The sequence below is a fragment of the Heptranchias perlo genome, chromosome 1 (genome assembly GCF_035084215.1).
Source record: "Heptranchias perlo isolate sHepPer1 chromosome 1, sHepPer1.hap1, whole genome shotgun sequence".
Classification (NCBI taxonomy): Eukaryota; Metazoa; Chordata; class Chondrichthyes; order Hexanchiformes; family Hexanchidae; genus Heptranchias; species Heptranchias perlo.
Genome location: NC_090325.1, coordinates 95,907,269 through 95,919,680, shown reverse-complemented (window position 1 = coordinate 95,919,680; position 12,412 = coordinate 95,907,269). Strand labels below are relative to the sequence as shown.

The 12,412-nt window shown below is 46.0% G+C and overlaps 1 protein-coding gene across 1 annotated transcript in view; it reads right to left on the bottom strand.

Annotated features, from left to right (window-relative positions):
• The window catches only part of arap2 (ArfGAP with RhoGAP domain, ankyrin repeat and PH domain 2), a 332,431-nt gene that overhangs the window by 239,840 nt on the left and 80,179 nt on the right, over positions 1-12,412 (bottom strand). The window contains exon 6 of the mRNA XM_067988973.1: positions 2,045-2,395. Within this exon, the coding sequence (XP_067845074.1) occupies positions 2,045-2,395 (351 nt within the window). The remainder of the gene's footprint in view (positions 1-2,044; positions 2,396-12,412) is intronic.

The following is a 12,412-nucleotide window of genomic DNA, read 5'->3' as shown; positions in this document are numbered from 1 at the left end:
CCCTTCTGCCACTGGAAACAGTTTTTCCTGAATTATTCTGTGAAAACCATTCATGATTTTGAACACCTCTATCAAATCTTCCCTTAACCTTCTCTGTTCTAAGGAGAACAACCCCAGCTTCTCCACACAAATGAAGTCCCCCATCCATGATACCATTCTAGTAAATCTCTTCTGCACCCTGTCTAAGGCCTTGACATCTTTCCTGAAGTGTCCAGAATTGAACACAATACTTCAGCTGTGGCCTAACCAGTGTTTTATAAAGGTTTAGCACAACTTCCTAGCATTTGTACTCTATGCCTCTATTAATAAATCCCAGGATCCCATTTGCTTTTTTAACAGCCTTCTCAACTTGTCCTGCACTCCCTTTAAAATTGTGCCATTTAGTTTCAATTGCTTCTCCTCTTTCTTCCTACCAAAATGCATCACTTCACAGCGTTAAATTTCATCTGCCATGTGTCTGCCCATTTCACCAGTCTGTCTATGTCCTCCTGAAGTCTGTTACTATCCTCCACATTGTTTACTACATTTTCAAGTTTGGTGTAATCTGCAGTCTTTGAAATGATGCCCTCTATGCCCAAGTTCAGGACATTAATATATATATCAAAAAGAGCAGTGGTCCTAATACTGACCCCTGGGAAATACCACTGTATACTTCCCTCCAGTCTGAAAAACAACCGTTCACCACTACTCTCTGCTTTCTGTCCCATAGCCAATGTTACATCCATGCTGCCACTGTCCCTTTATTTCCATAGGCTTTAATTTTGCTAACATGTCTATTATGTGGTATTTTTATCAAATGCCTTTTGAAAGTCCATATACACATCAACTGCACGACCCTCCATCAACCCTCTCCATTACTTCATCAAAGAATTCAATCAAGTTAGACAAACATGATTTTCCTTTAACAAATTGATGCTGACTTTCGTTTATTGGCCCATACTTTTCCAAGTGCCAATTAATTTTGTCCAAGATTACTGTCTCTAAAAGTTTTCTCACTACCGACGTTAGGCTGACTGGCCTGTAATTGCCGGGTTTATCACTCTCCCATTTTTTGAATAGGGGTGTAGCATTTGCAATCCTTCAGTTCTCTGGCACCATTTCCATATCTAAGTAGGACTGGAAGAGTGTTGCCAGAGCCTCCACAATTTCCACCCTTACTTCCCTAAATAATCTAGGATGCATCCCATCTGGACTGGGTGACTTTTCTACTTTGTCTACTGCCAATCTTTTAAGTACCTCCTCTTTATTTATTTTTATCCTATCCAATATCGCTACCTCCTCCTCGTTTGCTGTTACAATGGCAGCATCCTCTTCTCTGGTGAAGACAGGTGCAAAGTATTCATGTAATACCTCAGCCATGCCCTCTGCCTCCACAAGATGATCTTTTTTGTCCCTAATCAGTCCCACCCTTCCTTTGACTACCCTTTTACTATTTAAATGTTTATAAAAAACTTTTGGGTTCCCTTTTATATTAGCCACTAATCTATTCTCATACTCTCTCTCTGCCCTTCATTCCTTTTTTTAGATCTCCTCTGTACATGTCATAAGCCTCTTTTTTCTGTTTCATTTTCATCTCTATATCTTTAATCATCCAGGGAGCTGTAGCTTTGGATGCCCTTCCTTTCCCCCCCTGTAGGAACGTGTCCACCCTGTATTTGAACCAACTCCTCCCTGAAGGCCTCCCATTGTTCAATTACTGTTTTGCCTACCAATTTTTGATTCCAATCCACCTGGGCATGATTCTTTTTTAACTCATTGAAATTAGCCCTCTTCCAGTTAAGTATTTTCACATTTGATTGTTCCTTGTCCTTTTCCATAACTATTCTAAACGTAATGATATTATGATCACTGTTCCCCAAATGCTCTCCCCCATTGAAACATGCTCACTTTCCCCACTTCATTCCCCAGAACTAGATCCAGCATGCTTCCTTCCTCATTGGGCTGGAAACACAGCAACAATTTTACTTTAGAAGGGAAAGAGGAGTGGTACAAATTGATATATGAACTTTTAAATAAATATGCATAAAAATCTTGGTGCTCCTACCCTTGTGGTGACAGTTTATCCAGCCAACCTTGTTTTGTCTTCTTTGTCATACCATAGAAGCAAGCATAGGGCGATATTGATTCGTGCTCAACATCCATTGCGCCATAAGTGGACTTTCCCGTGATATCAAATGGCAGCGAGTGATCCTGCCCGTGCACAAGACTGTGCACATTTGCTGCTTGAATGCTGCAATAGTCTTTGGACACTGCCTGATCAGTTGATCTCAGCTTCCAAGTATGGTCGTCAACTGTAGAATATTTCACCTCAGACTCTTTCTCTGCTGCCCAACGGTTCAAGTGTGATGACGCCTGCTCTATATTGTCAATGCACAATTTTGCACCATTGTAGTTCCTGTAAATAATGAAATACAGTGTTATTATTTTTTCGAATAAGAGTTACTTTTCTCACGTCATTAAACTTTCGCAAAGTTATGAATCATTCCCCCATTGAGAAGGAAACCAGAGTGCCAGCTCCCAGCCCTCCTGGAGTTTAGGTGAATGATCCACATCTGAATCATTAATCTATCATTTCCCCTTTTCACATATCGATTGACCTGTTGTGTAATTCCAGCAGTTCGTTTTTTTTTAAAAATCAATATATTCATACAACATTACTGAGAGTCAAAGGATTTATTTTACTCTCACCGCTCCCTTTTCTTATTTTATGTTGCTCTTACCTCAGCAGCAGTCTGACTGATGCTGGACTCTGCCATTTAAAAAACGACAAAAGTTTTATTTGTCTAAAATAACTGCAGCCAGGAATTCTAATGAAAATTATTTTAGTACAGGATCAGCTTGTATAAACCAAATTGGTGTCTAAAATCAGGAGATTATACATAGAAACGAATTATGTGATTGCTGGAAAATTCACTTGCTGCAGGCATGATTCTAATTCAAGCAAATTGTCTCACAACAGTGCTTCAAAGACTTGATTCCTGTCTGCACTAAAATCATTTACATGGAAATGACAAGACAGAAACAGGCCTTTTGGTCCAACCAGTCGGTGTTGGTGTTTATTCTCCACACAAGCAGTAGTCTTAATTCCATGTGCCTGCCATGTTCCCTTTTCTTTAACCACCTATCCAACCTATTTTTAAAAGTTGACATGGTCTCTGCTTCAAACACCAAGCCCACTAGTGCATTCCACAGCCTCACAATCCTCTGTGCAAAAAACTTTCTCCTGTTCTGGCATAAATTTCTTCCATTTAATCATATGTCCCCTCATTCCACACCCCTCAACCATTGAGGTACACAGTCAATAAAAGTAGTCTCACAACAGAACCCTGTGAGACACCGCTACCCACTCAGACACTGCTCTTAACTCCTCCTCTCTGTTTCCTCCCTTCTAACCAATTTTCATAGCAATTTTCTACCCTTCTCCTAATTTTATACCTCTTAATCTTCTCCAATATCTTCTGTGTGGCACTTTGTCAAAGGCTTTCTGAAAGTCCATATACTGTATTCCATACATCCACCAAATCTGTCACCTTCCTTTCTGAAATTCGTGTTGGCTGCTTCGAATAATTTTCTCTTCATGTAGATATGAAGTAATTTCATCTTTAATTAAAGATTCCAATTTTTTCCCGACCACAGATGTTAAATTAACTGGCCTGTAATTACCCTGGTTTAACTCTGTCTCCTTTTATGAAAATGGGTATTACATTGGCCACTAACCAGTCTTCTGACACATATCCACTCTTAACATAACTCAAATATGCTTAGGGCCTCTGCTATTTCTTCCCCTATTTCCCTAAGGCTCCTTCAACGTATCAAGTCAGGTCCCGACACTTTAACCCTCTTTTAGCTTAACTAACTGCTCGAATAATTTCCTTTTATTATTCAATATCTCTCATTTTGCTTTTAACTAATTCAGGATTTATCTCCTGCTCAATATCCTTCTCTTTGGTAAACACTGATACAAAGGCCCCGATATTACCAGGGAGGCGGGATGGCAGCGGAGGCGCGTGGGTAACCCGCCCAGTAAAATCCGTCCGCTCCCCACGCGATCGCGGGTAAATTGAAGCTACTTACAGTGGCTTCCAGGTTTCCCATCGTCAACCTGCGCAGTGGGCGGACTACACACCCGCATCACAGGCTGTCAGCTGGAGGAGCCCTATTTAAAGGGGCAGTCTCCAATGCTGCTCCTGCAGCAAAGAACCAAAATTATAGAATGGAGCAGCCCAGAGGAAAGGCTGCTCCCAGATTTACCGATGCCTCACTCCAGCTCCTACTGGATGAGGTGAGGAGGAGGAGGAGGGGACTCAATTGTAAGGGGAATAGACAGGCGTTTCTGCGGCCGCAACCGAGACTCCAGGATGGTGTGTTGCCTCCCTGGTGCAAGGATCAAGGATGTCTCGGAGCGGCTACAGAACATTTTGGAGGGGGAGGGCGAACAGCCAGCTGTCGTGGTGCACATAGGCACCAACGATATAGGTAAAAAAGGGGATGAGGTCCTAAAAGCAGAATATAGGGAGTTAGGAGGTAAATTAAAAAATAGGACCTCAAAGGTAGTAATCTCAGGATTGCTGCCAGTGCCACGTGCTAGTCAGAGTAGAAATAGGAGGATATTTCAAATGAATATGTGGCTAGAGGAATGGTGCAAGGGGGAGGGATTCAAATTCCTGGGACACTGGAAACGGTTCTGGGGGAGGTGGGACCAGTACAAACCGGATGGTCTGCACCTGGGCAGGGCCGGGACCGCTGTCCTAGGAGGAGTGTTTGCTAGTGCTGTTGGGGAGGGTTTAAACTAAAGTGGCAGGGGGTTGGGAACCTGAGCAGGGAGAGAGAGGAAAGCGTAACAGGAAGGGACAGAAGGTATGGAGTAATAGGTAAAGTGTTAAAAAAGGAAAAAGCAGGAACTAAGCGTCACAAAACAGATTTGAAAGTTCTTTATCTGAATGCACGTAGCATTCGTAATAAAATGGACGAGTTAACGGCACAAATAACTACGTATGGGTATGATCTTGTGGCCATTACAGAAACATGGCTGCAGGGTGACAACGACTGGGAATTAAATATGCCAGGGTATTTAACAATCAGGAAGGACAGGCAGGAAGGAAGGGGAGGTGGGGTGGCTATGTTAATAAAGGAAGGAATCACTGTAATACAGAGAAATGATATTGGGACAAAGCATCAAGATAATGAAACAGTTTGGGTGGAGATAAGGAATAATAAGGGAAAAAAAACATTAGTGGGCGTAGTATATAGGCCTCCTAATAGTTGCAACTCTGCTGGAAGAAGTATTAATCAGGAGATAGTCGGGGCATGTAATAAGGGAACAGCCATAATTATGGGGGATTTTAATTATCATATTAACTGGACAAATCAAATTGGGCAGAGCAGCCTTGAGGACGAGTTCATTGAGTGCATCAGGGATGGATTTCTTGAGCAGTATGTAACTGATCCTACAAGGGGGCAGGCAACCTTGGACCTGGTCCTGTGTAATGAGTCAGGATTAATTAATAATGTCCTAGTTAAGGATCCCCTTGGAACGAGCGACCACAACATGGTTGAATTCCATATCCAATTAGAGGGTGAGAAGGTTGATTCTCAAACAAGCGTACTGAGCTTGAATAAAGGAGACTATGATGGTATGAGAGCGGAATTGATTAAAGTGGACTGGGAAAATAGATTAAAGGGTAAGACGGTACATGAGCAGTGGTGAGCAGTGGTGTTCATTTAGGGAGTTATTTTACAACTTTCAAAATAAATATATTCCACTGAGGAAAAAAGGGTGTAAAAGAAATGACAGCCATCCGTGGCTAAGTAAAGAAATCAAGGATAGTATCCGACTAAAAACAAGGACATATAAGGTAGCCAAACTTAGTGGGAGGATAGAAGATTGGGAATTCTTCAAAAGACAGCAAAAAGTAACTAAAGGATTGATTAAGAAAGGGAAGTTAGATTATGAAAAGAAATTAGCAAAAAATATAAAAACAGATAGCAAGAGTTTCTATAGTTATATAAAAAGAAAAAGGGTGGCTAAGGCAAACATAGGTCCCTTAGAGGATGAGACCGGGAAATTAATGGTGGGAAACATGGAGATGGCAAAAATGCTGAACAAATATTTTGTTTCAGTCTTTACAGTAGAGGACACTAAGAATATCCCAACACTGGACAAACAGGGGACTCTCGGGGGGGAGGAGCTAAATACGATTAAAATCACTCAGGAGATGGTACTCAGTAAAATAATGGGACTCAAGGCGGATAAATCCCCTGGACCTGATGGCTTCCATCCTAGGGTCTTGAGGGAAGTGGCAGTAGGGATTGTGGATGCTTTGGTGATAGTTTTCCAAAATTCCCTGGACTCAGGAGAGGTCCCGGCAGATTGGAAAACTGCTAATGTAACACCGTTATTTAAAAAGGGTAGTAGGCAGAAGGCTGGAAATTATAGGCCAGTTAGCTTAACATCTGTGGTGGGTAAAATTTTGGAGTCTATTATTAAGGAGACAGTAACGGAACATTTAGATAAGCATAATTTAATAGGACAAAGTCAGCATGGCTTTATGAAGGGGAAGTCATGTCTGACAAATTTGCTTGAGTTCTTCGAGGATATAACGTATAGGGTGGATAAAGGGGAACCAGTGGACATAGTGTATTTAGACTTCCAGAAGGCATTCGACAAGGTGCCACATAAAAGATTATTACTTAAGATAAAAAATCACGGGATTGGGGGTAATATTCTGGCATGGGTGGAGGATTGGTTATCGAACAGGAAGCAGAGAGTTGGGATAAATGGTTCATTTTCGGACTGGCAACCAGTAACCAGTGGTGTTCCACAGGGGTCGGTGCTGGGTCCCCAACTCTTTACAATCTATATTAACGATTTGGAGGAGGGGACCGAGTGCAACATATCAAAATTTGCAGATGATACAAAGATGGGAGGGAAAGTAGAGAGTGAGGAGGACATTAAAAACCTGCAAGGGGATATAGACAGGCTGGGTGAGTGGGCGGAGATTTGGCAGATGCAATATAATATTGGAAAATGTGAGGTTATGCACTTTGGCAGGAAAAATCAGAGAGCAAGTTATTTTCTTAATGGCGAGAGACTGGAAAGTACTGCAGTACAAAGGGATCTGGGGGTCCTAGTGCAAGAAAATCAAAAAGTTGGTATGCAGGTGCAGCAGGTGATCAAGAAAGCCAACGGAATGTTGGCTTTTATTGCTAGGGGGATAGAATATAAAAACAAGGAGGTATTGCTGCAGTTATATAAGGTATTGGTGAGACCGCACCTGGAATACTGCATACAGTTTTGGTCTCCATACTTAAGAAAAGACATACTTGCTCTCGAGGCAGTACAAAGAAGGTTCACTCGGTTAATCCCGGGGATGAGGGGGCGGACATATGAGGAGAGGTTGAGTAGATTGGGACTCTACTCATTGGAGTTCAGAAGAATGAGAGGCGATCTTATTGAAACATATAAGATTGTGAAGGGTCTTGATCGGGTGGATGCAGTAAGGATGTTCCCAAAGATGGGTGTAACTAGAACTAGGGGGCATAATCTTAGAATAAGGGGCTGCTCTTTCAAAACTGAGATGAGGAGAAACTTCTTCACTCAGAGGGTGGTGGGTCTGTGGAATTTGCTGCCCCAGGAAGCTGTGGAAGCTACATCATTAGATAAATTTAAAACAGAAATAGACAGTTTCCTAGAAGTAAAGGGAATTAGGGGTTATGGGGAGCGGGCAGGAAATTGGACATGAAGCTGAGTTCGGATCGGTCAATGCCCTGTGGGTGGCGGAGAGGGCCCAGGGGCTATGTGGCCGGGTCCTGCTCCGACTTCTTGTGTTCTTTAGATTTGTGGTTGGGATCAGATCAGCCATGATCTTATTGAATGGCGGAGCAGGCTCGAGGGGCCGATTGGCCTACTCCTGCTCCAATTTCTTATGTTCTTATGTTCTTATGTTCCTACCCGGCAGACGGGAGGAAGTGGTCTGCCTCTGCCACCAATAAGGCCTAGCTCAAGGTGGCAGAGGAGGTCACCAGCAGCAGCAACGTCTCCCGCACATGGATCCAGTGCAGGAAGCGCTTCAATGACCTAACGAGGTCAGCCAAAGTGAGTACACCTTACTCATTCTCCTACACTCAGTCTTCCACATCACCGCCCCCACCCCACAACTCCTTCTGCACTGCCAACACATTACTCCTCATACCCACTCAAACCTCATCCTCAACTGACCTGCACTTAATCATCTCCCCAGTACTCATCCCACCACTACCACTCAACCCAATCGTCATACGATATCATGGCTCTGTCTCATACTCACCCTCTGATGCATTTCTTTCACGGTCAGCCTCACCCAAACCAATGCATTCAGCGGTTGGCCACGTCACCAACCCACACTCACGCCTCTCTACTTTCTCCCCTTATAAGAGAAGAGAGCCCAGAATGCACGGGAAAGGACGAAGACCGGAGGGGGGCCGCAAAATCTGGTCGTCCTCACGGAGCAGGAGGCTCTTGAACTAAGCCATACCCTCAAGTGCCTGTACGTCGGGGCGCCGAGACTGCCACCCAACATTAGGCTGGTGACAGAACTTTAACATTCAGCACTCACAATAGCAAATGATGTTAACATACCTTGCCATCTTCAGCACTTCAACATCTGTCACCATGCTTAATATGGCCTTCTGTTCACTTACAGGGCCTTCAGCGACCGCCGTGACGGTGGAGGGCAATTCCTCAGAGAACATCCCGGCCCCTGAGGGGACACCGTCACATCTGAGCAAGGCATCCACCAGCACAGATACACACACCTCGGTGAGTCCCCGTCCTCACTTAGTTGGGGTCGCACATGGTGAGTCACCACACACACGTGAGCAAGAGCAGACACTGGTGGCTGGGGCAGCTGTGGAGAGTCCCATCAGTGGGAGCACTCCTCTCCAGGCTCAGCTGGACACAGATGCTAAACCCTGGCGGCCATCCATTAAAAGGAGAATGATCGAGGGGCAGTACCACATTTGCGAGGTGCTGGAACAGGTGCCACGCGCATGCTCCACAATCACGGAGAGAATGGAGGAGTCCAACTCCTGCATGAGTGGAATGGTGGCACAGGTACAGGAGAGAATCTCAGATACTGTCACAGGGATGTGAGGGCATCTCTGAGATAGTGTTGTGGGTAAGTGCGGGAATGTCTGCGATGGAGGGAAGGGTAGCCTCCATGGAGCTTCAAGCACGGCTCACCAATGAGTCCATTGAGGCCCTGACAACGGCCCTTTGGACTCAGGGTGAGCAACTTTCTGCCACCTTAAACAGGCAGGAAGATACTCTGGCACTGGCCTTAAAAGGCATTACACATGTCCTCCAAACTGTCGTCCAGCAGGGTGGTAGGAGTGATGTGGGCCTGGCCCAGGAGAGGAATGATGGCAAAAGGGGACATGGAAGTGGGGAAGCCACTCAAAGCACCCCCATGTCTCACCTGTTGCCTCCCTCTCAACTGGTACCCGCAACGCTGCCACCTCTCCAGGTGGCCGAATCTGCCCCTGCACAGGTGCGGATGGAGCAGTCTTTGGAGGGGCCCTCACGGGCACCGAAACCCAGGCCCAAATCATCTAATCGGTCAGGGCATGAACAAGAGCAACTGCCATTACCTCTGCTGCAGCCACAGGGGAAGCACCATGTAGGAGTACTCGTAAGCGTAAGGCAAAGGTTTTGTGAGCACAAAGGGGATGCACAAGGGTGTTTGACGGTTAGTCATGTTTTTTTTATTTATATTTGATTTTTGTTAATGGTACATTAAATATTATTATTGTCACCACTACTGCCACGTCTTGGCCATTCTTGACTGGCTTGAGTATTAATTCCCTTTCATGAGGTTCACCATGAACACCCACACTTGATGCCACCCATTGGGTCACCCTCCAGTGGGTGTATGTGGAGTTACATGACTATTTTGTGCAGGTGCCTGTGGTGCAGCACTGTGTTGTGGAGCTCCACGTGGCGGAGGTGGACGGCGTGCCTGGCGAGGCAGCTGATGTTGCTCGTCCTCGGATGAAGTGATGAACGCAGACATGGCGCCTCCCATCCTGACGATGTGAGTTTGAGGGGGTCCGCAAAGTAGGTAAATGTGTTTGCATAGCAGAGTTTAGGGTATAATTTAAGAATTTTGAGTGGAAAGACAAAGGTATTGCAGCCAAAAACTTTGTCTGATGTGACAGAGTGCCCTGCTGCAATAAATGAGGTATTCCCCCCACCTGTCAAATAATCCTTTGCATCTCCCACTGACTGCTGGCTGAAACACGCCTGCTCCAACAGGGAGTGTTTCCCACAGCACGGGAAACACGGTGAGGATCCTTCAAAACTGCACCCCTGCCAAAATCTCCACACAGAGGTCTGTCAAGTATCTCAAGTGTCTAAATAACTATGCTTTTTTAAAAATTTGTTCATGGGATGTGGGCGTCACTGGCGAGGCCAGCATTTATTGCCCATTCCTAATTGCCCTTGAGAAGGTGGTGATGAGCCGCCTTCTTGAACCACTGCAGTCCGTGTGGTGACGGTTCTCCCAGGGTGCTGTTAGGAAGGGAGTTCCAGGATTTTGACCCAGCGACGATGAAGGGACGGCGATATATTTCCAAGTCGGGCTGGTGTGTGACTTGGAGAGGAACGTGCAGGCAGTGTTGTTCCCATGTGCCTGCTGCTCTTGTCCTTCGAGGTGGTAGAGGTCGCGGGTTTGGGAGGTGCTGTCGAAGAATCCTTGGCGAGTTGCTGCAGTGCATCCAGTGGATGGTACACACTGCAGCCACTATGCGCACCGGTGGTGAAGGGAGTGAACGTTTTGGTTGGTGGATGGGGTGCCAATCAAGCGGGCTGCTTTGTCCTGGATGGTGTCGAGCTTCTTGAGTGTTGTTAGAGCTGCACTCATCCAGGCAAGAGGAGAGTATTCCATCACACTCCTGACTTGTGCCTTGTAGATGGTGGAAAGGCTTTGGGGAGTCAGGAGGTGAGTCACTCGCCGCAGAATACCCAGCCTCTGACCTGCTCTTGCAGCCACAGTATTTATATGGCTGGTCCAGTTAAGTTTCTGGTCAATGGTGACCCCCAGGATGTTGATGGTGGGGGATTCTGTGATGGTAATGCCGTTGAATGTCAAGGGGAGGTGGTTAGACTCTCTCTTGTTTGAGATGGTCATTGCCTGGCACTTTTCTGGCACGAATGTTACTTGCCACTTATGAGCCCAAGCCTGGATGTTGTCCAGGTCTTGCTTGCACGTGGGCTCGGACTCATTATTTGAGGGGTTGACAAATGGAACTGAACACTGTGCAATCATCAGTGAACATCCCCATTTCTGACCTTATGATGGAGGGAAGGTCATTGATGAAGCAGCTGAAGATGTTTGGGCCTAGGACACTGCCCTGAGGAACTCCTGCAGCAATGTCCTGGGGCTGAGATGATTGGCCTCCAACAACCACTACCATCTTCCTTTGTGCTAGGTATGACTCCAGCCACTGGACAGTTTTCCCCTGATTCCCATTAACTTCAATTTTACTAGGGCTCCTTGGTGCCACACTCGGTCAAATGCTGCCTTGATGTCAAGGGCAGTCACTCACCTCACCCCTGAAATACAGCTCTTTTGTCCATATTTGGACCAAGGCCGTAATGAGGTCTGGAGCCGAGTGATCCTGGCGGAACCCAAACTGAGCATCGGTGAACAGGTTATTGGTGAGTAAGTGCCGCTTGATAGCCCTGTCAACGACACCTTCCATCACTTTGCTGATGATTGAGAGTAGACTGATGCGGCGGTAACTGGTCGGATTGGATTTGTCCTGCTTTTTGTGGACAGGACATACCTGGGCAATTTTCCACATTGTCGGGTAGATGCCAGCGTTGTAGCTGTACTGGAAAAGTTTGGCTAGAGGGTCAGCTAGTTCCGGGGCATAAGTCTTCAGCACTACAGCCGGGATGTTGTCAGGGCCCATAGCCTTTGCTGTATCCAGTGCACTCAGCCGTTTCTTGATATCACAAGGAGTGAATTGAATTGGCTGAAGACTGGCTTCTGTGATGGTGGGGATATCGGGAGGAGGCCGAGTTGGATCATCCATTCGACACTTCTGGCTGAAGATGGTTGCAAACGCCTCAGCCTTGTCTTTTGCACTCACGTGCTGGACTCCCCCTTCATTGAGGATGGGGATGTTTGCAGAGTCTCCTCCTCCCGTTAGTTGTTTAATTGTCCACCACCATTCACGACTGGATGTGGCAGGACTGCAGAGCTTTGATCTGATCCGTTGGTTGTGGATTTGGTAAAGTAGCATCCCGCTGGCTTTAACTGCCGGTGGGAGTCCCACGTGCGGGAGCTGCACACGCACCCGAACGCGTCACTAGGGATCCCGGAAGTCAGCAGGTTGGAGCCGGGCTCTGAACCCGCACCAGGATTCCGCC